The sequence below is a fragment of the Lygodium microphyllum genome, chromosome 17, assembly GCF_053477565.2.
Source record: "Lygodium microphyllum isolate KBCC chromosome 17, Lygodium_microphyllum_v1.1.10, whole genome shotgun sequence".
Lineage (NCBI taxonomy): Eukaryota > Viridiplantae > Streptophyta > Polypodiopsida > Schizaeales > Lygodiaceae > Lygodium > Lygodium microphyllum.
This window is the reverse complement of record NC_141151.1, coordinates 117,798,838-117,825,312: the sequence shown is the minus strand read 5'-3', so window position 1 is coordinate 117,825,312 and position 26,475 is coordinate 117,798,838. Positions and strand designations below refer to the sequence as shown.

The 26,475-nt window shown below is 44.0% G+C and overlaps 1 protein-coding gene across 4 annotated transcripts in view; it reads left to right on the top strand.

Moving 5' to 3' along the window:
• The first annotated feature begins 18,582 nt into the window (after nt 1-18,582).
• LOC148022286 (uncharacterized) overlaps nt 18,583-26,475 on the top strand; it is a 47,449-nt gene continuing 39,556 nt past the window's right edge. For all 4 annotated transcript variants that reach the window (XM_087697916.1, XM_087697915.1, XM_087697913.1 and 1 more), the window contains exon 1: nt 18,583-19,483. In XM_087697916.1, the coding sequence (XP_087554042.1) occupies nt 19,013-19,483 (471 nt within the window). In that variant the 5' untranslated portion in view covers nt 18,583-19,012. The remainder of the gene's footprint in view (nt 19,484-26,475) is intronic.

Genomic DNA, 26,475 nt, shown 5'->3' with positions numbered 1-26,475 from the left:
ATTTCAACATTAGGAGCCCCATTGCTTCACATTCAAGGCTCATATCTATCGTTCATTACTTTGTCACTCATCAAGTCTTGTTGGAGCTTGGTCAAGGGATTAGTAGGCCTAGGTTGAGCTCATCTCAGAGCTCATTTTTAGCTCAATAGGTCATTTATAGGTGCATCCATCACCTATGCTTCACCTTGAAGACTTGGCTTGCTATAAGCTTGATTGAGCTTACTTGAAGGCTACATTGGCACCTTCTTGGTGCTTCCTACCCTACCCACACTCGTCTTTAGTAGTTGTGGAGTCTCATAGGCCTAGAATTAGCCCACGTAGGCTATGCCATTTGTTCAAGCAACACATAGGTCATGCTCAAATTTTCCTCCTTTTCATTGGCAGCATGGCTCTCCATTAGAGGTCTCACCAACACTTAAGCATTGATACTTGGCATTGCTTTAGCACTTGGCATTGAGGTTAAGCTCATACTTTAGCTTCATTGATTGTGAATAAAAATCCACAGGTTGTAAGAAATAGGGTAGCTCCTTGTCTTCATGCTTCATGCTCATTGGTGATAGTCATATGATGCCTATACATGCCTATATGGTGCTATAATGTTTGGGGATGCTATGCTATTGATGTGAGATATTTTGGCCTTGGTTTGAGCCTCCATTTGCTCATTTTTACAAAGGTTTTACTTGCTAGAATACACAAGATTGAATACTATTTTATCAGGGATCTTGTATGCCTATTGCCATTGGATGCTCTTAGATATATGCTACTTAGATCTTGGATGTATAGATGCCTTCCACCAAATGTTTTGAGATTTGTTTTCTTGTTTGGAATTCAATTTTTGTTCCAATGGGAGCCACTACTCGAACTTTGATGTTGCATTGAGCATTTGGTTATGAAATTGGGCTTGAGGTCTTATAGTGAGATTGTGGGACTTGGTGACATGTACATTCTCTCATCATGCTTTATGTATGTAGTTGATGCTTAATGGGCTGATTTGACATTGCTTTTGGACCGGCTCCTATCTCTATCACATTGTTTTCAGTGATGTATGCATCTTGGTTGGCTATGTATTAAACTTCTGTTATACTGCTCAGCCAATCGTGCCTTTGATTGGTCTCTTTTGTTACCTTGAGACCTACTCTATGCATGATGGTTATGCCTATGAGATGTATTTCAGTCTGACACATTGATCCTTTGATAGTTCTAAGTGGTAATCACATATTCACTCACTACTAGTTGTAGCTATTTCTTGGCAATTGCAATTTGTCTTACATTAGTGATTGCCCCTCTTTAGCATTGATTTCTTGCTGTTGTACTTCATTTTATGCATGGTGTAATTGTAATTTGCACTATTTATGTGAGTAGTCACCTCATTTGTGACAATCTTTTGCATTGAGTTTGTGGACGGCTCATTATTACTTGGTCAATACCCCTTGTTTTCAGCTTGATCTGGTAGTGGATTGGGGTTGATTTGTAGGTCATTACAACATCTTATTTTGCCCTTTTGTGCATTTTCTTGGTCTCATTATGGCTAGTGGTTCTAATGATAGTGCTATCTTTAATATTGACAAGTTGGATGGCACCAATTGTAGCTATTAGAATGGCCAAATCTGGCAAGTTTTAGTGCAAAAAATATAGATTAAGCCTTTGAAACATGAGGGTGTCAAACTCAAATGTATTAATGTAGAGGATTGGGCTGAATTGGATGAGCTATGTAAGTCCACAATCATATTGTCCCTCTATAAGCAGATTTTCTATAATGTTGTCTCTAATGGGCACCACATGGGACTTATGGGATAAGTTTTGTAATGTTATGACAAGCAGAGCCCCATTTCTCAAATGTATTAGGTGAAGCAACTCATGGATCTTTGGATGAAGGAGGGCACTTCCATGTTAGCCACTTAAATGAGTTTCATTCCATTCTCAACCATTTGTTCTCGCAGGGGATTGAATTCAAGGGTAATTTTTCCCCTTTGTTCCTCTTGGTTACACTACATTAATCATGGGATATATTTCATACTACTATGTGTGTTAACATGCCTACCACTGGGATAAAGTTACAGGATGTAGAGGGTGCACTCTTGAATGAAGAGGTTAATAGAAAGAATGTCAATGCTTGCCACACCTCTCATACTTTAACAGTTAGAGGTAATAAAGGTAGGAGCGATAATGAGACCGCCATGGGAGAGACTCTTAGCAGTCTTGTTCTTAGTCACATGGATGGTCTTACAGTAAGTTTTGTGGCCATAAGTCCTCATTGAGTTGTCATTACTATGGAAAAGCATGACATATTCAACCACAATGTCATAAAGGGCATGAGGACAAGCACAAGGAAAATGCCAAGGATGAAGCACAAGACAAAAATGATAACTAGCATTGTCCCTCGCAAGTCTAGCATTAAGATTGAAGAGATTGATGTTATGCAAATTAATTTGGATGATGATTTCATACTTGTATCTTCTTCTCTTGATACTCCACAACTGACTTACACTTTGTCAAGACATACTTAGTGTTGGTTGATAGATTCATGGGTTCTTTTAATGTGCCCTCATAGAGAGTAGTTCTACTTCTATTGTAGTTTAACTAGATCTGTTCATTTGGGTAATGTCCTGGCATTAGAAATAGTCGATATTTGGTTCAGGTTGCATGTTCACTCTTTATGATGTACATCATGTACCGGCTGTCATGTGAAGAGCCTTATCTCTGCTGGAACTTTGGATGATGTAGGTTATGTAGTTTATTTTGGTAGTGATTTCTCATGGAAGACTACACGTGGGAATCTTGTCATTGCACGTGGTGCTAAGTTCAATACTATGTATCCTTTGATTGTATCTAGATATGTTGACCATGTTTTGGTAGTGGATGTAGTTCCACATGCATCTCTTTGGCATCGTTGCCTTGGGTACATGTCCTTGAAAGGAATAAAAATGTCTACCTGTTTGCAACATTTTCCACCCCTTGATTATAAGTGTTTTGAATCTTGTGACTATTGATTATATAGCAGGCAGACATGCAATATGCATAAAAAGTATTGTATGACATGCATGGGTGAGCCTTTGCCTCTTATTCATTCGAATATATGTGGTTCCATGCCCTGCAAGTTGCTAGGTGGCACAAAGTATTTTGTTACCTTCATTGATGGCTATACACATAAGATCTAGGCATACCCATTAAGCAAAAATCAAAAGTCTTGGCTACATTTCAAGGTTGACTTGCTTTGGTTGAGAATTAGTCTAGGTATAGGGTGAAATGGCTAAGGTCAATTAATGGGAGTGAGTATGTCTCTAAAGCCTTTGAGTAGTTTAGTGATGAGAGGGGTATTAAGCATTAATTTAGGAGAGCCTTGTACACATCACCTTGGAATGGTATGACTGAGCATATGAATATAATAATTTAGGAGCAAGTTTGCAGTATGCTTAGCCAAGTAGGCTTATCATAGCATTTTTAGAGTGAGGTACTTACTCCTACCGTACACTTGATTAATCGGTCATCATGTACTACTCTTGACTATCAGGTTGTAGAGGAGGCATAGTCTAGAAAACCTCCCTCATATGCTCATTTGCATGTATTTGGTTGTGAGACTTTTTTCCATGTTCCCAAGGACAAGCGTAATAAGTTGTATTCTCAATCTAGGAAACATGTCTTTCTCGGTTATGGAGATGCATGTGAGATGAGCTATCGCCTATAAGATCCACAAGCTCAAAAGGTTATCCGTAGCCATGATGTTGTTTTCCATGAAGAGAAAATGCATAAGCATCTAGAGCATGTCATTGAGGTACGAAGGGTGATATTTCAAGAGGAGCCTCTTGCTAACTACTATATAGCTAGATAGTTAGCCCCCTATAGTAGCGGTTAATACTCCCGTGGCCTAGGTCCTTGATGCTCCATGGGATGTAGAGGCTCCACAATTTGTTTTGAGGTGGTCTACTAGAGATAGCAATACCCTAAGTGGTTTGCATCCTCTATGCATTATGTTATGGTGACAAATGTCAGTGAGCCTCTTACCAATGATAGGTTATGCATAGAGGTGATAGTCACTCTTGGGAGAGGGCCATGCAGTCAGACTGTGACTTATTATAGAAAAATCATATGTGAAATTTGGTTTCTTTGCCTAGTGAAAAGTGTGCTTTACATGCAAGTGGATGTACAATTTGAAAAGTTTCCCTAGATACCCCAAGTTGGCATACAAGGCTAGATTGGTTGATAAAAGTTTCAAGCATGAGCATGATGTGGACTTTGATGAAGTCTTTTCTCCTGTTGTGAAAATGACTACCCTATGCTTGGTACTGGCTTTAGTTGCTCAACTTGACTTGGATCTTTATTAGCTGGATGTCAAGATGGATTTTCTTCATGGGAACTTACATAATGAGATTTACATGGAGCAGCCCTTTGCAGAACTTGGCCACCGAGACGACCTAGTGTGTGTAGATTGAGAAAGAGCCTTTATGGCCTTAACCAAGCACCTAGGGAATGGTATCACAAGTTTGATGCTTTTATGCATTCACAAGGATATTCATGTGGTGATATGGATGTGTGCTTATACAAAAAGAAGGCTCGGTGATGGTAGCCTTACGATTTTGATACTCTACATGGATGATGTGTTGATTGCTAGGAGTACTCATGATGAGTTGGATGCCTTGAAAGGCCAACTTAAGAAGAGCTTTGATATGAAAGACACGGGACAACCTCACATATTCTTGGGATGCGCATTACACACGATTGCTCTAAAAGAGGCTCCTTTACCTATCATACAAGTACATCTAGAAGGTGCTTAAGCGATTTCATATGTAGGATGTTAAGCCTATTGGTTGTCCTTTACCTTCTTATGTGAAGGTAGTCAAGTCAATTGGTGGCTGAGTTTACCACCAGGGATGAGGAAAGAAAGCAGGAGTTAGAGCTGCAGCAGAAAGAGATCAAAACCATGACTAACAAGCTGGACCAAGGAAAGAAAGAACAGGAAACCACGAGCAAAGAGCTAAAGGACCAGGAGCAGAAACTCGTGTCCCTGGTCTAGAGGCAGGGTGAAAGCATGGAAGAGATGCAGAAGAGACCCAAGGAATGGGCCAGGCAAAATGAAAGAAGGGTGAAGACACTGGTGCGGCGCCTGGCTCTGGTAGAGAAAGAGAAGATCCTTGTAGAGAGCAAAGCAAAATCCGCCCATGTAGCCTTTAATACCTAGTAAAAGGCCTTCCTAGATACACTGATGGACACCACCCGCCCTGACGAAGGAGAATCATTAGAAGTGGTTAAGAAGAAACTCAATATCGCACGCAGAGCTTTGTACGTACGATTGCACATGCCACCCCAACCTGCAGAGGTTAAGTTGAGCCTGGATGATCAATGAAAGTACATGTTACTGGCCGGCCTAACGGCCCAAGAAATTGATGCGGTAGGGTTTAAAGAGGGAACACAACAAGGAGACCAGTAGGGGGATGAAGTTGAACTTCAATTTGATATGGGAAGGTTTAGAGAAGAGGTGATCTCACAACCCCCCTTGCCGCATTCCCAAGAGCAGCATCTGGTCGACACATCTGCGAAAAGACAAGCCGCGCTCAGGGAAAGAAGGAAAAAATTAGTAGAAGAAACCAGAAAGTACCTAAGGGCCAAGCCAGTCGTGCAACCATCCGCGCCCCTCCCACCATGCCCTAAGGACATTCCCGCAAGATTCCACGCAGAACTAGTAGTTTGGGTGCGATAGGAAAGAGAAAAAGAGCCATTCACTTTCAGCTTCCTCATGCCCAACAGCCTGCGGAGGGTCTTACCACTCAAGGTGATGGAGAAGGTGATTGGGATTGGTAGCCGACTAGGACAGAAGTGGCATGAAGAAAGAGAGAAGAACCCCACTCTTTGGGGAACTGAAGAAGCCGAGTTCTAGCAAAATAAAGTGTTCGAAGTGCCGCATTCCGTGCAAGGTTATAACTGCCAGCCCCTATGGAGGAGGCAGGTGTGCGACATCAGCATGCTCGCCTGGATGGCTTTTTGCAACATCTTGCCCTACGAGAGGAACAACCCCACGTTTATGGCTTACCCTCGTAGGGTAGGAGTGGATTTTGCTGCCCCCCTCCACAGGCGATATGATTTTCCCATTATCTACAACTCTAATGTTGTCTCTTTTAAACATGCCCTCATCTTCAACTCGGAAAGCTTGGATGACTTCATGACTCGCTTCCTCGCCGACTTCTCCTCTTGCCCTGACCCAACTTTCATAACTACATGTAATTATCTTAAGCTTCTTAAATTATTACTTAAGCAAGACCCGACTCCACAAGAACATGGCCTGCCTCCCCTCTTCTTTGATCCTAATGCCATCGACAGCTGTGCCATGGTGTGCCTGATGATGAGGGCTAGTCTCCTCCCTTCTTTTTGCCTAGCTCTCCTGGAAGACATGAATGATAGCCAGTTCAATAGATATAATCATCCCTTCCTCTCCACCACTTCACTCCACGTTCACATGAATCTTAAAGAATACATGTAGAGCTGGCAATTTTTTAGTAAATCCATCCGATCCCCTTCTCCACCTAATTCAGACAATGAGAATTAGGCACTGGCTGTCATCCTACTAGTGTAATACTTATACAAAAAAAAAAAAAAGAAGGAAGAATAAGAAGAAGAATAAGCAAAAGAAGAAAAAGAGAAGCATGAAAGGAAAAGCAAGAGGAACATCACTCAAGGACATGGAAAAAACGACTCACTTGAAGAAGCACTTAGCACCACATAAAATACACTCACTGCACCTAGGGGTCCTCAAGTTAGGCGTGCCCGGTGGCTTTAGTCGGCCGGCTCCACTCCTAACCCCCTAGCCCTTTTGCTCCCTCACTTCACGCTTAGGGCCCATCAAGGGCAGGACATACCTAGGGAGGTAACACTTGCCTATGGTTAGACATGTCACCCTAAGCTACTTGCACCGCACCTCCCTTTGCATGAATGGGGTCCTCAAGTGTGGGACATCATCCAGGCTTGCATGTGGTTAGATCCACCTCCCCATTCCACTAGCATGAGCACGATGCACCACACAATAAGGTAGCCACTCCCCTTAGGTAGCACACTGCACTTTCTCCTTTCAGGCATTACAAAAGGCGACAAACCACCAACTCCGAAGGCCCCCATCATCCACTTGGCATCCAATTGGCTTCTCCGACAGACATCATTACCAAGCCTCCACAAGCATCTGAGTCTACATCTAGCCCTACCCTCACACGAAAAATTTGCCAACTGCCTACCATTCCCCAACATCAACCAGAAGTGCCATGGGACTGGCACCCCATCTCGGAGGGGGGTAATGTCAACCCAAATCAAGATGGCGGAGAAAGATGGCAGAAAAAGGAAGGAAAAAGTGGATAAAAAATGGAAAAAGAGCTAAGACATGCATGCAGCCTCTAAAGCTAAGCTAGGACAAAAAGTGCAATTTTAAATGAAAGACGCCTCAAAAAGCTCTAAAAACTCTTGTAAAATAGCACCAGGCTCCCTCCTATGCCAAATATAAAATATTAGACAGGTGTAAGCTAGAGGCATAAGGCTAGAAGAGGGAAATAGAGAAAGGACCTTGCCACAACGGCCAGTCATGTAAAAAAAGGGATGGGTGCCCATGGGAATTTAGGGTTTTGTATATAAAATCCAAAAAGTGAATGAGAGCTCATTTTTTGGTGTGTGACTAATAAGAGATCTCTTCTTCTTCTCTTCTTCTCTTCTCCTTGCTTGTGTGTGCTCTTGAGAGAGGGAGTGTGAGGGTGTGAAGGAGTGAGTGTGTGGGAGTGAGGGATCAAGAGGGTGAAGCTCTTCACCATATTCTCTTCTCTTCTTCTCTTCTCTTTTCTCGCATGTGCGACTATGGTGGATGGAGCTTGGAGATGGAGGAGGCTTGAGGATGCTTGAGCTAGAATCTAGGATCGTGGACCTATCAGCATGTGAGAGAGAGGAGGCAACTCATTTCGGCATCAAGGTAAGCTCACTACACTCATAGGATCGATGGCACGTTGGCTAGGTAAGAGATAGCCATTAGAGCTCACTTGGAACGCTTGAAACAATAAGCGGTCCGTGGGTCTTGGCGGTTGAGCGTGAGCTTCCACAATGGTCTACCCGAGAAACCTATTGAGAAGGCCAAGCTTAGGCAACTTATTCTTAAGATCCAACCCTATCAACTAATAGCCGATCAACTCTATAGGTTAGGGCAAGATGAATTGCTACGAAGATGCATGCGTCAACATGAAATGCATGATGTGTTGAGTGAGGTGCATGGTGGAATTACTGGAGGACATTTCGGCGGAGATACAACAGCCTACAAGGTGTTGCAAACTCAGCTGTGGTGGCCCACCCTGTTCCGTGATACTACTAAGTTTGTCAAGGATTGTGATGAGTAGCAAAGGACTAAGATTCATGTGCGTAAAGACAAGATGGACTTGACCCCTATCATAGCACAATAACCCTTCAAGAAATGGGGTATTGACTTCATCGGATGTATCAGTTCTACGACCCAAACTCACAAGCCAAGTACATCATAGTAGCAATCGATTATCTTACAAAATGGATTGAAGCACGAACTACGAGAAAGAATGATACTAGAACTACGGCAAAGTTCATGTGGAATCAAGTTATATCACGACTCGGTTGCCTTATTGAGTTAGTCAGTGACCAAGGCACTCATTTCATCAATGAGGTGATTGCCCACCTACTCTCTACCTTCTTGATTATCCATAGGAAGTCATCACCTTACTATCCTCAAGCTAATGGGCAAGCGAAATCAATGAATAAGATCCTAGTGACTGTCCTCACTAAAGTGGTCTCTATCTCACACAACGATTGGGACAATAAAACTCATGGCAGCACTTTGGGCCTATCGGATAGCCTATAAAACAGTTGTAAGACAGATTCCTTTTAGGTTGACCTATGGAACTGAAGCTATTCTTCCTCTAGAGTTCTTTGTCCTCCCTAGCTTGAGGATAGCCATCCAAGAGAGATGGGATGGAAAGGGGGCATGGACGGACCGCCTAGTCAAGTTATATCGCATATCAGAGACTCGGCTTCTTGCCACACATGCGCTGATTTGCGAGAAGGCGCGATGCAAGGGTTGGTTTGAGAAGCACATCAAGCAATGTGATTTTGATATTGTACTCAGTCAAAGGCCACAAGTAAAAAATAAAGTTTCGGGGGCTAGGACCTTTCAGAGTTTGCACCATCAACAGCTGAACCAGTAATGTAGAGCTCGAGACCCTAGAGGATGAGGGCATAGGCTTCTTCAACGGCAGCCGCATAATGAAGTACTACCCTCCCACACACCCACTACACAAGTCTCCATTGCTAGAGTCCCCTATCAAGGTACGAGTGGCCACTATCACATAAATTGAAGATGAAGATGAGGAAGCCGTAGCTTTGGCTTTACCTGTGCATGACTGTCACTGCCAAGCAAACACATACATTTGATGCATTGATCGATGAGGGAGCTGATTTTAATATCTTGACTCACAATCATTGGATTCAATTTGGTAGACCACAATTACAGCCCACTAATGCCAAACTCAACCCATATGGGGACTGATCATATGCACTTCTGGGAAAGTGTAAGGTTGTTATCTCTATCAAGTTAGAAAGCTTACCAATGACCTTTTATGTCGACTACCAAGTCATAGTGCATTCATCTAGCCATCGACAACGTATGTAGTATAGTCACGGCTTTTAGTAAGGGCAACGTGGCTCCATCAAAGTCTGCAAAGCCACCAGTAGAGTAGCCCACCACCACATCTAAGGAGGGGGTCGTGATTCATCACACCCTGCTTAGATAAAATAGCAACAACCTACCAAGAACACAACAAAGACCAGATATCTTACCCAAATGGGTACCTAAACACAAATGCCCACCTCCTAGAAGTAGGCACACACGATGTCTCAATGCTAGAAACTCATACCCAAGAGCTAAGAGGTTGCGGAATAGGCAATACAGGCAAAGACAAACTGTCAAAAGTCATGATGGGTTCCCAAAACCTTCTTGCAAGTGTAGGGCTATTACAAAGGCAATGCCTGGATATGGGTGCCTAAAGCCAAAATTGTGAAGCGCACTACTCAGGTGACACCCTTAAACCCATTTATACAAGCTCGAACAATAGTTAAGGAAGCAAGGCCCCAAGAAACCCTCATACCCAAGCCTGCAGATCCCAGAGCTACTGAACCCATAGTGCCCAAGATCACTAAGCCACTGGCACTACAGCAAGTCCATTGACCAAAACCGTTGTCGACTCCCATTGACTCGACCACCCCCAAGGAGCCTAGTGACTTAGCTACTTCTTCAAGCTGAGTGTAGCACATCCTTTGAGCCGCAAGCCCAACCCATGGTCCCTAAGGATGCCATTACTCCTAAGGTTAGCCACTAGAAGCTCCCTTGCCTAGCTCAAATCGACCCTACCCTCCATGGTCCCTAAGGATGCCATTACTCCTAAGGACCCACTTGAGAATCGGCCACTAGAAGCTCCCTTGTCTAGCTTAAATTGGCCCTACCCGCCAGCAGGTCTTAAGCCATCCTATGAACGACTATTAATCCTCACGTTGGCTAAAGACCTAACTGAAAACACAAGAGATGACTTGGTCACCGGCATCAAGCGCTTAGATGCCACTTTCACTCTACTTGTTAAGAGCTAAGAGTGCTTAGACTTAGGTCTACTTGATTCATCCTTAGAGTCAAATGTCTGCTCCTTGCTATGCACCTCGGAGGAATACGAATTCATGATGATAAAAACCCCCATGGCCACGAAGAAGTTGATCGCCAATGCCGAGATATCTCGAGACTAAGCCCTTAAACAACGATTGATTACCTCCTATAGCAAGAGCAAACTCACTGCTACATGAGCCAAAAGTTAGACGAACTTCGCAAGCTAGTCGATAATGACTCATCCTTCTTATGCAAGTGGTATGCTCTTCGACTCCAGTGGGAATAAGAAGGCTGCCAAATCGTGACCAATGCTAAGCAACGACGTGCCATTAAGACCTCCAAGTATGATCCCACTTATGTAGCTCCTACCTCTTTTTGGGTATTGGCCATCACTCACAATCAATCATTGGAAGATCATGTCATGAGCCACCCTTACCTAAATCGAGTCCTTACTAAAGAAGAGCTACACATTGCTAGCAGGATCGACTCTAGTGATCTTATCACTGATGTCCTCACCTATATCACACACGTAGACATCAAACCTCATGATATGGACTCCATGCTTAGTTGGAATATAACCCACAATTCTATTCCTCCCTTCTGCAAGGTAATGTCCCACTCATGCGTGCTTAAACGCCCTTAACCCTTTGCTCTCCAATCTTAGGAAGGATTCAAATCATTCATGGGGAAGGGAGAAAATAAGGTGGCAAGGAAACAAGGGAGGGGTAAGGTGGAAAGGAAACAAGCATAAAAAGAAAACTAGAAAAGAAGAAAACAAACATGCCTGAAACGTCAATCAATGTTTAAATGACAAGACTCAAAATGTGGGAAAATTTATCATGGATATTTTTTAATTATGTGGATTGCTTGAAACAGAAATTTTACTCTATACTTAAGCATTTCACATTCTTAAGAGCTTTCATGTATGTTTATCTACCTCCTTGGGAAGTTGATTCACGAAAACTAATGGGTGAGCTATGATATATGATAGGAACCTAAAATGGCAGGGCAAGATAAAGGTGGCGAGCTCCCATTCATGAAGGAAGAGCAAGTAAAGTATAGCTTGACGGTAGAAACGAGGGGTTTCAGCCAGTTCACATTCAAGCATACCCTAAACCTAGAAGATGCCATCATGGAGGAGCCAGCCATAAAACAACTCGTGGACCAATGCAATCTACAGAAGTATGTAGAGAAGGTCAGGCAGGCTGTCGATTACACCAAGTGTAGAATTTCTGAGGAGCTTTGATGCCAAAAGAAATTGTGACATAGGGATGATAAGAAGAGGAGAAGAAGCCCACCAAGTGCAAGTGGAGCTGAGCCCTGCAATGGTGAAGAAGGCCCTGGGTTTAGCCAATAGGACTGAGAAATGCCCAAGGAGGGATGTGTATAACATGCTAGGGGTAAGCAAGGCTACCATGCACACAGTTGATGGGATAAGCTTGGCAGATATCCCAAACCTTGAAATTAAAATGCAAGCAAAGATGGTTCATGCCCTCTCCTCCAGTTAAAGATACACCACCCTTATGAACATAATCAAGGTACCATTGCTGGAAAGCATTGTAGCTAAATCCCCAGATGAGGTGGACTGGAATGCCTTTGTATGTAAGACCATCAAAAACTCAGCAAAAGCCTTGGCCTTAGGCGCAGCAACAGTAGGTGGGGAGTCCCCAACCTCCACAATGAGGCCAGCTAGGAAAAAGTCCTCCTCCAAGGCATCCACTATCAAGTTCAGTGGAGTACTAATGGGCATCATCCAAGAGGCCCTGAAGGACACATAAGGAGGTGAAGAGGAAGTAGGGGAGACCCCTGACCAATTGCCACACCCTGAGCAGGAGCAATCCAGTGAGAGGACTATAAATGATAGGGAAGAGTAAGAGACACTGTCTGCTGGTGGCTAGAGAGAGCCCAGGGCATCAAAGAAGAAAACCCCATTGAAGCCACAGAAGGAAACAAAATAAAGAATGACCAAGGAGGAAGGGCTGAGGTGAAGAGGGCCCAAAGAGAGTCCAAGAGGGCCAAAGAGGAGAGAAGGGAGAAGGAAGCAGCTGAGCTGAAGAGAGTGGAAGAGGAGTCAAGAAGAAGGACTGAAGAAGAGAGAAAAAGAAAAGTAGAGGAAGAGGTGAAAGAGTTGAGGAGAAAGAAAGATGAAGACATGGATGAGGCCATGCACAGGTCAGTCAAGGAGACTTTTGGCATAGAAGAGCTAGCCACCATGAGCCCTGAGAGGGAAGGAGAGCCAAGTAGCAATGCTAGGGCCTCATACATTGAAGCAACCCTGATAGTAGCAAGCAAGGGGCAAGGCCCCAATGCCCCCCTCCCATCAATCTTCACTCCCCACGCCATGACCACCTCGACTGCCCAAGACACTACAGCTACCATGGACACTAGCAAGTTAATGTCCATGATGCAGTTTTTGGTAACAAAGATGTAGGAGATAGCTCCACATTCGAGAGCAGCGGTCCCCATTGCAGGAGCTAAAAGACCGCCAGTTGTAGCCGACGATGCCAAGGGAGAGGATCCCAAGAGGCATAAGCTAGAGGCCTCAATGACTACAACACCCACATCCACAACATATGATGAGTATGTCAAAGAGCTTCTAGCACATCTAGAAAAGGCCAAGGAAGAGAAGAGAGCGGCAGCAACCCAGCTGGAGACTAAAAGAGAAGTCTCAGCACAGCAATCAAGTTGGAAGCAACCTGCCAAGCATCAAAGCACCAACGAGAAATACGATAGCTAAAAGAGTAGCTTCGAGCTAAGGAAGAGGCAAAAGGAAGTTGGCAAGCAAAACTAGGTGAAGAGACACAAGACCCGGTGAGGATGCAGTGACACATTGAGGAGTTGGCCAAGCTGTATGAAGAGCTGCAAGCAGATATAAAAAATGTCCAGGATGCCACGAGGGAGCTAGAGGCAACAAGAGAAGAGAGGGCACGAAGACATCAAGAAAAAATAGAAAACTTGAAGAAGAGGACTGCCCTAGAGTTGGAGGAATAGGATAGACTAGAAAGGGAAATCGAATGCTTGGAGAAAGAGAAAGAATAAGCCATCAAAGAAGCAACCCAAGGGCTGTAGGAAGAGCTAGAGAACCTAAAGTAGGAGGTGTAAGAGATAAGAACCATGGTCGAATCTAAAAGACAATGACATGAAGGAAGACAAGAAGCCCATGTGCAGAAGAATGAAGATCTGTCTAAAAGGTTGTCAAAAACTTCCATGCAACTCTCCGTAGCATAACAGGCCTAGAAGATAGCTGAGGAGCAGTTGAACCACTGGAACAAGGAAAAAGGACACATGTTGGAAGCATGGATTGAACAATAGCAAGCTGTAATGATGCTGTCTCAAAGCATGGAGAAGGGCAAGGGGGAATTGGAAGAGAGAGCCAAAAGAGCACAACTTCAAATGGATGCAAGGACTTGTCGAGGGCTTGGCCATAGCAAAAAGCGAGCAGGTGTTGGTAGAGGCGAGAATTGAAGCCGCATAAGCAAGTTTAGATGCACAACGACAAGCCTTCTTAAGCACAGTACTCCATGTAAAGCTAGTGGACAATGAGGATTCTATGGAGAGGATGAGAAGAAAGTTAGAGATGACCACCAGAGCCCTAAAGTACGGCCTACAAGAGCGTGCTCTTCCAACCGACACCGACCTAACGAGAAAAGAACAATGCTAGTATTTGAGGCAAACTGGCCTCTCCATGGATGAGTTAAAGGAGCTAGGTTTTGAAGAGCAAGAGTAGCTGCATTCACCCCCAGCTAGACCCCACAAGAGCAACCGCCAAAGGAAGGGGCGAACTTTGAGTAGGAGTTAGAAGAAGAGCAACATTCTCGAGAGCTTAGCCCACCACTGCCAGATGTGCCTCGAGAAGATCTAGAAGGTAGCGAAGTACCCAAGAGCATCATTATAGCTAAGAGAAGAAGACGTGAATTGGTGGAGCAAGCGTAGTAAAGAGCTAGAACGCAACCCCAACAGTTTCCTAGAGAGCCCGTGCCACAACACAAGGATTGCTATCCCGTCAATAGGCCCCAGGAACTAAGTATTTGGGAGTAAGGAGAACTCCGAACCCGGCCCTTTGAGCTATCATTCCTCTACCCATGGGCCCTAGATCGAGTCCTACCAGTGGAAGTAGTGGATGACATAATTCAAATGGCCCAACAACTTGGCGAATTGATGGGTCAAGGAGATAGGAGGTCCCAGACTACTGGTAAGACAAGATGTACCAGATTTCCAAGACGGTCCAAGGCTACGAAGCACAACCCAAGTGGCAAAGAAGAATCTGAGACACAAACCTTGATGCATAGATGGCATTCTGTGGCACACTCCCTAAAGAAAAGAATGATCCTATCTACATGCCCTACCCTCGCAGGCATGGAGTGGATTACAATAGGGAGGAGCATGGTTGGTATGACTTTCCCAAGATCTACAATGCTAATGCAGAGAATCCCGATGAGTGCCTAGCCTTCAAGGCAAGAGACATATGTCCATCAATCACATGCTTCCTCGAGGATTTCTCATCTTGTCCAGACCCCGCTTTCATCACAACTTGTAATTATCTTAGGACTATTAGGTTTCTGCTAAAGCAAAAGCCAGCCCCACCTAAGAGGCCCACCTCTCTCCACTCTTTTTTTATCTCATCCACGAATAGATAGTCGTGCCATGGCCCGCTAATGATGAGGGCTACATTGTTACCCTCTTTTTGTATGAAGGTACTCAAAGACATGAACGATAGCCAGTTTACGAGGTGTGGACACCCCTTTTTGTCAACCACACCTCTAAATGTCAGGGCTAATGCATCGTCAGAAGAGAACCCCGTAATGCATTATCAGAAGAGGACTGGGGTATAGCCTAAGAGCGCCCCTCTATGATGTCGATTGTGTTTATCTATAAAAAAAGAGAAAAGAAAAAGAAAAGAAAATAAGAAAAGGAAAAGACTAAGTCCTTGAAATCAATTGAGTGCCACAATCACTGCACCTAGGATTTTTTACCAAGCCCCATCCCCCACTTCACACTTAGGACACCTCAAGGATAGGATTTCCAGACCTATCTCCCTAAGCTGTGCACCGCACCTATAACGACGCACAAATTGGGTCCTTAAGTGTGGGACAATACTGCATGCTTTTGCCTCTAAGGTTCAACCCAACTCCTAGTTTCACCGCCACCTGCACCATACACTACACGGAGAGGTAGATACACCCCTTAGGAAGTGCACAACTTTGTCTTGCTGGTTAAGATCATGTTGTATCGACCTCGAAGGGCACCAAGAGGGATCAACACCATCTTCAATTTCAAAGGACAGATCCACCCACCATCACCATCAGGGAGGAGGGATCCGTCCAACACCACCTTCAAATTCAAAGGACAGATCTACCCACCGTCAGTGTCAAGGAGGGATCCGTCCAACACCATCTTCAGTTTCAAAGGACATATCCACCTACCATCAGTATCAGGGAGGGACTCGCCCCATCTTGAATTTCAAGGGCAGATCCATCCAACACCATCCTCAGCAAGGGCTTGCATACAAGCTCAAAAAGCCATTTTGCTACACCCACCCCACCTTCCAGCTACTACTACCCATCAGTGCCATGGGACTGGCACTCGGCTTGGAGAGGGGTATATTAACCTTAGCTCAAGAAAAAGCAAAAAAAGTGGAAAAGCACAAGTTGGGAGCTAAAAGAGGCGGCCTAGAAGGAAATCGGACCTGGAAGAGCCCAAAAGGAGAGGCATGGCCACAAGAAGTCCAAGGTGCAGTCATCGGAACCTAAAAAGTGCTAAAAAAGAGAAGGCACACCTTTGAATGTAAAGGCACAGCCAAAATCCGTGTAAAAGAGTACCAAGCTCCCTCCTATGCAAATTGTAAGGGTAGACGGGTGGTAGAAAGTAAGCTAGGAAGATAGGAGGACAATAGGAAAGAGGGCCTAGGCCATGGCCAGCCATATAAAAAAGGGGATGATCGCCCAAAAGGGATAAGGGTTTGGTATATAAACTCAAAAAGTGAATGAGAAGCTCATTCTTTGGTGTGTGGCAAAATTTCTTTTTCTTCTTGCCTTCTTGCTTGTGCTTGAGTGAGGGAGTGTGAGTGAGTGAGTGACGGAGTGAGTGGGTGAGGGTGAGGGACCAGGGTGGAGAAACTTCCACCATCTCCTCTCTTCTTCTTCTTTTCTCTTCTCTTCTCTTGTTTCGCACGACTATGGAGGATGGAGCTTTAAGGAGAGGGATTAAGGTTGCTCAAGCTCACATCACGAATCGTGGAGCTATCGGTGTGCACAAGGGAGGAGGGTACTCAATCGTGCATTCAGGTAAGCTCACTACACTCATAGAGAGGGGTAGCGCGTTGACTATGTGAGAGGTAGCCATTAGTGCTTGGCTTGAAATGCTTGAAAGAATAAGCGGTCCATGGGTCTTGGCGGTCAAGTGCGAGCTCCCAACAGTATTACACAATGATAATCAGAGTACCATTTAGTTAGTATGGAACATTGTTGTTTATTACAAATACAAAAACACATTGATGTAAAGTATCACTTCATTAGGGAGGTGCTTCAGGACAGGCACATTGAGCTTGTCAAGATCCATACGGACGATAAACCTGCAAATATTCTAATGAAGAGGCACAATGGCCTTTAAGTGGGAAGTTATTGGGAGAAAAGCCAATGGTCTATAGTCAAGCATGCACTCCTTGTAAACATACACACTGTATAAGTGAAGATAACAAAGAATAAGGGTACTATTCATTTTGTACCCACAATAACTCTCTTATGTTATTCTCTCTCTCGACCCTCTTGCACTGCATAGCTTCTACCTTGTATCCCACCATTGCTTCCCTCTTAGTGCTTAAAAGGAAAATGATGCTATCTCCAATGGATAGATGCAAGGATCTAATGGATACATTGCTTGTTGTTGCTAGGAAGATGATATCGTAGCACTAGATCTTTATAGTTTTTGTAAAAAGCTTTTAAAAAGTAGTTTTAAGGCAATGCCTTGCTACATTACTCTTAGCAATGCTTGTAAATTCAATTACTATTATGATAATACAATCCATTGGATACCACATTAAGGTAAGAAAGAAAAAAAGAAAGTTGATCCGTAAGAAGATAATGAATTTAGCAAGTTGAACTTAGGTTGGTAAAAGGGCAAATATAGTGACATTTAATGGGTACATATTACATGTTTTCCAAGAGATAGGAAAAGATTCCCCTTTGTAAACTCACTTCTAATACACACATTAATCAAGTGCCACCATAAAATATTTAGAGCATGTTGATTTTCTAAATGAAAACAACAAATGTTCTTATGTACAATCCTAGATAGGCAAACACAAAGGGAATGCTAATCTTTATAATAAGAGTCATTATAAAAAAACTTCAATTGTATCACTCTCTAGAAAATTTAGTAAATAAGAGCACTACTTTGACGAAATAGTTATTTTTTGTCATATGGTATATAATTGAGGGTACCATGTAGTGGCGCATATGGATAGACAAGTATATAATTGAGGGTACCATCATATAGTGGCTCATATGGATCGACTAGCCTTGAGTTGCTCCTAGGGCTTGAAGTAAAGATCCCCACAAGCTCACACACATGTTTTACTGGTTGTGGTATGGGGACCTTATGCATCTAAGGGCCAAAATATGAGCTCATGTTTTGCAAATTCACTCATCAAGTTGGGTTACTTTGCATTGGTCTAGACTTTCTAGTATGTGGCAACTTCTTGATGGTGCCGATTGTTGCTTCATTGGATTCGCTTCGCTAATTGGAGGCTATCAAAGTTTTCTTGTGCAACTTCTTGATGGTACCAATTGTTGCTTCATTGGATTCGCTTCGGTAAGTGGTTGCCAAAGTCTTCTTTTGGAGGGCCTATATAATTAGTATTGCAAATTTATTATCACCATTCATTTGAACGAACGTTAATGTTTCGAAATTTATGGAACGTTAATATATTTGTAACCAGGGTAGCGGGGGCGGGCGGTGTCACACACGGGGCCTGAATGCGCGCAGGACTCCATGGTTGCATCGCTATCGAAAGCACTTCAAAGGGCTTGTGCCACGCCGTCTTCCCGCGATCCTATATCAAAAGCTGTAGCTGCAGCTTCCTGCACGGTAGCTAATAAGGCGGCCCTCGCACGCGCGCATTTTCGTTACGGGTAGGGCTTCATATCGCCCCCCCTCCTCAGTCTTCCATCCTTCGCAGCAGCAAAGCAGAGCTCCCCGATCTATCAATGGCGTACTTGGCATCATTTCTACCGCCAAGGCCGCAGTTTGGAGGAGAGCGCATACAGTAATGGTCTGCCCCTTGGTGGACATTATAAAACCAGGTGCAAACCGGTAGCTCCTTGCTGCGCAGTAATGGCCGGGCTTTCGCAATGATGTTTCCCTGAGCCGGCCTGTTTAAGCATGGCAAGTGAGTTTACAGATGATGCGGAGTTGAAAGACGAAGAGCTTGTTGATTTCGAAGGATCAGACTATGACATTGGATCAGAAGACGAGCTGGAAGCTGACGGAGAGGAGTTTGCAGAAGAGGATGAGCAGGAAATACACCAACAAGGGCTCAATGAGCCTGTTGGGCCTAGTGACAGGTCTAGTAATGGGGCTGTACAGCCTACTCAAAGTTGCTCAGAAGAGAACCAAAAGGGTCACATGCCAACAGATCCACTAGCACAGCCGCCTTTGACAGACAGAGAGGCAGAAAATGGTGAACTTGAACAAGAAAAGGTTTGCAAAGAAGAACCTGCCACATTCATGGTTACCTGTAATTCCCAGCAGGATGATGGGCACTCAACAGAGCACATGGTGATGGACGAAAATAGGCATAGAAAGCACCGGAATCCAGACTTGGAGGATGGGGAGCTGGACGACTCAGTCATGGTGATGCCATTTTTCCATGCTCCTGTGTATTGTGTGTTTGATTCTTCCTCCAGAATATCAGTTGCATAAGAAAGAGAGCTGAGATTTCTGATGAAAGGTCAAGCCTGTTTGTAACCATGCCTGCAAGGCTTGCAGACCTAGTTATACTTCTCTCATGTTGTTTACCAATTATTACATGGTGGCATGGTGTGAGAGCATGTGTCCTGGGTAATGCCTGCCTTGGCAGAACGAAGATTCAGAGAGTTGAGGTTTTTGTAATCCTTTCAAGCAGTTACGATGACGAGAGACAGAGAGAGAGAGAGAGAGAGGAGAGAGAAGGGGTTGAGCGCGTACAAGAGTGATCTTTATATAATCAACAACTTCTAGGCTTCAGGAGAGCACCCTCTGTATACCTCAAGCATTCGTTATATAGCCTTGTAGTCCACATCAGCCCAATATGCCTCATGCTTATGATCTCATGGCTGCCCTCAAAGAGTCTTCAATCATTCCTATCAATATTTGCTGTACTAGTCCTCTGTCATATTTCAGAGTTTCATCTTCATTTCAACCACTTCCTGGGATGGCGTTTCTTTGCTTTAGAAATAGTTCTCGTCTGTAAAAGCGATATGCATTATTTACCAGTCATCTTCTCAATTCCTGAACCTCTCACTGCGCTCACTCTCTAGTGCCACCTTTACCAGCTGAACAATGATCTTGCTTCTTATCCACAAAACCGTAATCCTTCCCAGCCGAGAGATGCACATCAATATGAGAGAGAGAGAGAGAGAGAGAGAGAGAGAGAGAGAGAGAGAGAGATTTAGGGCTTTTTCCAATGCCATTCTTCTGCATACACATGCAAAAAGAGTGGTACACTCTTCTCCTAGAGATCAAAAGGCTCGACAGGAACTGTAGTGAATGCAAATTGGTTGACTGAGAAGTATGGCCCATGGCCGGTCATTGCCAAAAGCAGTGTTAAGTAATCAAAGGATGGTGACTGTGTCAGGGAGAAATTTGGAGACCCAGGATCGAGTTTGGCAATTCTTGTCTGCACTCCAGACTGTGAAATATGGTTTTTTTGGATTTGCAGCAGTTTACGTATAAGGTCTACAAGAGTAAGCACTCATTCTATTTCAGGGTTTAATTTCTGAAACATATGCTTTTCTTGGAGGTTTGACAGTACAGGTATGTCCATGTAACTTAGTGCATAGATTAAGGCAAGAAATGTGAAAGAGTACTTAATTGGCCAAGCATGAGATGTTTCAGATTTGTCTTATGATGTTGGTCTTAATTAAATGCTTATAGAAGTAGCACATTTGGTGATGATGGTTTTCTAGACTCTTGTTCCACCACTCTGAAATGAGAATTGACAATTCAGAAATAACCAAAAGCTGCAGTAAGTTCACATTATCTCAAAAAGGAGGAGAAAATAATGCTCACATGACAAGTGTGACAATCTCTCTCAAAGCTACCATTCATCCTCATTGCAATACTTCCAGAGGACTCTTGTTGTTTTGAGTTGAGTTCAGAATTAAGCCAAACCTTTGACCTCCAAAACCGAGTTTATTAAAAATCAAAAGTAAGTGCATGAGTAGATACTATATAGTCACAAAACCTAGACAGACAGGTTTAGTCACAAATCAAAGTTTATACATCATTCATGATTAGTCAAAAGTCTATTTTTGCATGTGCAAGAAAATTTCAGGCAAGGTTTGTATCTTGAAAACTGCACACAAAGTAAAGTGTCAAGCACATCTCACAGTTTCAAGTTGAGAATTTTTACTGAAGCTGAATTGCCTCATGGCTGATCCAAACACTTGAAGCCATAGTCTCCATGTCCACTCTTGTGTATATATTGTTCTCAATCAGAGCTAATCGTTCCTGAATGCTTGATTAGAATGATCTCTTTAGGCCAATTGTCTGTTAGGGCCTGGCCAACCGTCACATTGTACACAAGGCCAATCATCCTTGAATGGTCCTTCATAGTGTATCCATGGTAGATCATCTTTCAATATATGTACTTAAAGGTTAATCATGTAATCATCTTTGGGCATTTTCATCTATAGGCTATTTGGGATAGAACTTAGTAATTACACGTGTGCTCTATCCTCATTTCAAGACCAATCTCATAGATGTGCCTTTAGAAATTTGTAGGTAGCACACTAACAGGTTGCCGAGTGAGCCAAATGTATAGTTTGACTTTATGTTGTTGGCTGGAAACACTGGATGAGAGGTTTGAACTTTGAAATTTGAACTGCTTCAATAAGTTACTTAAAAAAAAAAACACATCACATGTTGTTGATGCAAGGAAAAAGGTACATGTACAAGAATTTTATTACTTTTTTGGTCATGCAAGAGCTACTACATCTACTTCCACTTAGTAATACATCACGAGGTTTCCCATCAAATATGAGCGTGATCGATGCATCTAGAATGGGCAAGCATAGCAAGCATCTGTAGCAAGGAGCTCGAGCAGCATAGACTAGTGTATTCATGTTATGTGTGAACTAATACATGTGTGTAAAAATTTTGTCTAGGAGCTCAAGCAACTTAGAGTAGTGTATCCATCTTATGTCAGAAGTGGGTATAGCGATGGAAGTGTAGAAGTTTGTTGTAATAGATTGCACAACACAAGAAAGAGAAAACATAAAAAAACAAACGAACACTGCAAAGGGAGAACTCGGAGATATGCTCGGGAAATGGAATCCATATACCAAACGCGAGATGGTCGTGTACAACAGTGGTGGGCTGCGTGGACACTGGCACTAGCTCCCTCTCTCCAACAAGGCTTGCATTGGAATATGCAAGTGACGAATGACAAGATTGTGGAGGAGGGAGCAAAATAAATAGGCAAACAATATGCTTGGAAAACGATCAAGTCAGCTAGCAATAAATGCTGAAAACACCATAAAAATGGCACATAAAAAATACCTAAAATATCTAGAATGCTTGGCCCATTGAAGCTTGTGCCTAGACTCACTCATGGGTTGACTAGATTGCTAACATCTAATGCATGAGCTAGCACTTGCATATTAAAATTGTGTCTTTTTGTCTACCATGGGGTTTTGATGCTAGTTGCTTGTCTTGGTCAAAACATTGTATCTTGGACCATAAATGCTAAACTAATACAAATTGGCAGCTAGTAGATGCGTGCTTCAAGGCAAATTGTCTTGAACTCTTGGTGTATGAACATTGCACCTTGCATTTTGGGTCCTTGGAGTATTGGGAACTTGCATTTTGTGTCATCATTGCATAATGGTTATTGATGCTAAGGAGAGCCTTGCTGCTTGCTTTTTATGATATTGACTAGTATGATTTGCCCATCGCCTCCTCTCCAAATACTAGCCAAGAGATCGGGTAAGCTGTTAGAAGTGGATGTAGCAATGGAAGCATAAATAGATGTTGTAATGAATTGCTGAACGTAAGAATAGAAGAGAAAAACATAAAAGAACATTGCAAAGAAGAGAACTCAGAAGAGTGCTTGGGAAATGGAATCCCATATGCCAAATGTGAGAATGATGCGTACAATAGTAAGTCGCTTTGTCTTTCTCTCTCCATAGTGTCAAAAGATGACGTACCAGTGAGACAATAGGGTTTGCGGGGAGGAACACGGAGTGAACTCGACAAACATGGTGTAGAGAAGAGAAGAGAGAAGAAACTCTGATGAATGGAATGATGAAGTTCCGAATCATGGAGTGAATGTGATACAAGGGAATAAGGGTGCTGTAGCACAAGGAAGATGATGAAGACAGCCACGAACCACGAACCACGAACCGCAATGTCCTCGTGAAGGGGTGTGAGGGTAGCGGAGAGACTGGAGAGGAGGTGACGGACTGAATGAATTAGCCGTGAGGAATGAATGAGAGAGTGGCCTATAAATAGGCATAGTGAGTCTAGGATGGCGCCCCTTTTTGGGGTTGCAAACCCTAAACGTAGAACGCAGAAACGCAAAAATGCAAACTACGGGTGAAGGGTGAAGAGTTTCTTAACACGCCCTCTCAGGTCCCGAAAAGGGAAACAAGAGAAGAGTGAGGTGGAGATGCAATGCTACATGCTGAAGAATGCTCATGCAGCAAGTGCCACTTGGACAATGTCCTTCGTAGGAAAATTGTTCACTTGCCCAAGTGCCCTAGTACAAAGATAATGAAAACATGCAATGCATAGGAGGAATGTCAGACTTCGTGTGGTGTCGAGAACCATAAGGATATGCCCGTACCCGATCTCAGGAGGTGGATCCATGCTGACCAAGGGATGAAGGCAAGAAGAAGAGGAGGAAGATGTAGAGGATCCCTAAGATCCAAGATTTCCACTGCAAAGGGAACTTGCAGTAAAAAACAGTAGATAGAGTGAACTTGAGAATCCGAAACGCAACCTCGGGAGAGAAGCCACTACCTCCGTGCATCCATGCTGGAAGGAATACGAAGGCCTCGTCACCAAGTCGCGGCTGAATCTCCGAGGTCCCGATCTAGGTGGTACCTGAAGATCCTGGGTATTTGTAGAAGAGATGATTGGTCAAAGACAGCCACCCCAAGAAAGTAGAGGATGGGTGAAGAACGTCATGTGGAGTAGGTTCCCCCTTTGATGTGGGAGGTGGAGGGGCCCCTGTTGAAGTCGAAGAAGTAGATGCCCCCTTTGAGGGCAAAGAAATAACATCCCCCTCTGAAGTAGATAGGGAATCCAAAAACTCATCGATTACGGACTTCGAAATGTTTGATGATGAAGGAAGTGCCACCGGTCATGTGGAAGAAGGTATCTGGGGTGCCAAAGAGCTCCCAGAGGTAGCCTCTCGAACCTAAGTAGTCGAGGGTGGGGAAGGGTGGGGCTTAGAATGAGCAAGAGGTGGGCAATAGTCGCTGTCTCTTAGTGGAGCGGACTGGGTAGCCGAAGAAAAGGAAGGAGTCGAGCAGTCATTGTCTCTCGAAGGAGCGGACTGATGAGGAGACGGTATCAAACAATCACTATCTCTCGATGTAGTGGACTGTAGATCCCTAGGTCGTGGAAGCCACTGTACTCGAAAATAGGTGGGAGAAGACTGCCGCTGGCATCGCGACGATCTCCAGGAGGTCGTAGCACCAATCGATCTTCCATGTGTTGGAAAGGACTTAGTGCGCATCGAATGCGTCTTATTGCCTTGAGCATAGTACTTTGATAGCCGATGCAGAATGATCTCTGTGGCCCAGAAATGCGAGGTGGCACAAGGACTGCTTGGTGGAAGATGCATATACTCCGGGGGGGTGGGGAGCAAAGGTCGAAGTCGACAGCCTTCGATGGGATGACTGGTCGTGCCGCAATAGGAACACCCAATAGAAGGGCAATCTGTCGGGGGAGATGCTATGGTACTGGTGTGGCTTGCTAAAGAAGGAAGAGGTCAGCCACCATGAACCACGAACCGCAATGTCCGCCTCAAGGGGTATGAGGGGAGTGTGAAGCACGAACCGCAATGTTCGCCTCAAGGGGTGAGAGGGTAGTGGAAGGGCTGGAAGTGAGTTGCCAGTGGGAGGAGGATGTGACCAACAGTAAGAGGTTACAACCAGTAGAAAAACGCAAGTGAGGAGCGAGACTAAAAACGCAAGTAGCAGGTGAGAGAAAGACTAAAAATGCAGGCAGGATAGCTTGCAGGAGAGAGAAAAACTAAAAACGCAGGAAAAAACAGCAGCAGCAGTCAATATGTTGAAATCAGCTCCGAACAGTGTGTGATAGGCTGGAAACAGGTTCCAAACGGTTGTAGACAGCAATGGCTAGCTTGGACCGCGATGTCCTCCGCGTTTGGGGTGTGGGCAACGAGCTGAAATACCTGAAATTTGCAAAAACGAGATTGTTTTCTGAATGGAGAGTGATCAGCAATAGTCGTTCTGTTGTAAACAGCTGCAAATTGCGGGTAAAAGTTTGGAAACAGGTGCTAGATTGTAGATAACAGCAAGGGACAGCTGAGACTGCGATGTCCTCCGCGAAAGGGGTGTGGGCAGCAAGCTGAAAACACGTGAAACCTGCAAAAACGAGATTTTGATGCAGCGAAAGAAGAAGAGAAGTGGATGCCGAACCCGCCATTGGTCTTTGCCTTCTGGAGTGGAGGATCTTTGCCAGTGTTTGAGCAAATCTGGCTCTGATACCATGTCAAAAGATGATGTACCAGTGAGACAGTAGGGTTTGCGGGGAGGAACACGGAGTGAACTCGGCAAACATGGAGTAGAGAAGAGAAGAGAGAAGAAACTCTGATGAATGGAATGATGAAGTTCCGAATCATGGAGTGAATGTGATACAAGGGAATAAGGGTGTTGTAGCACAAGGAAGATGATGAAGACAGCTACAAACCACGAACCATGAACCGCAATGTCCTCCTGAAGGGGTGTGAGGGTAGTGGAGAGGTTGGAGAGAAGAGGTGACGGACTGAATGAATCAATCGTGAGGAATGAATGAGAGAGTGGCCTATAAATAGGCATAGTGAGTCTAGGATGGTGCCCCTTTTTGGGGCTGCAAACCCTAAACGGAGAACGCAGAAACGCAAAAAACGCAAACTGCGGGTGAAGAGTGAAGGGTTTCTCAACACACAGACCCTGTAGGTGATGATAGGAAAGTGTGGAGGGAGCCCCATAATAATTATGACAAAAATATGCCATAAATAGCAGCAGGTTGGCCAGCAATAAATGCCCTAATAAACACCATAACGACCTTAAGAAAATGCCTAAATAAGCTAGCCATGCTTGAGATAACATAGACTTACACGAGTTGTTTGGACTGCTAACACCCTCTCTTAGGAGTGGGAGGCATAGGACGCTTGAAAACTCTAGACACCACGTACCATGAGCGCTTCTTCACAAACCATGCCTTCATAATAGCACTTCAGGTTAGGTAATTAGGGTTGTGTAATCTGTCATCAGTGGAGCAACAAGGGGGAGCCATTGGAGAGGATAGGAATAGAAAAGAATAGAAAGAAGAGGAGGGGAGGGAGAGTACAACCAAACCAAGAGCAGAGATTGTACGAAGAGTTCACACATAGTGGATAAAGTGAAAATACA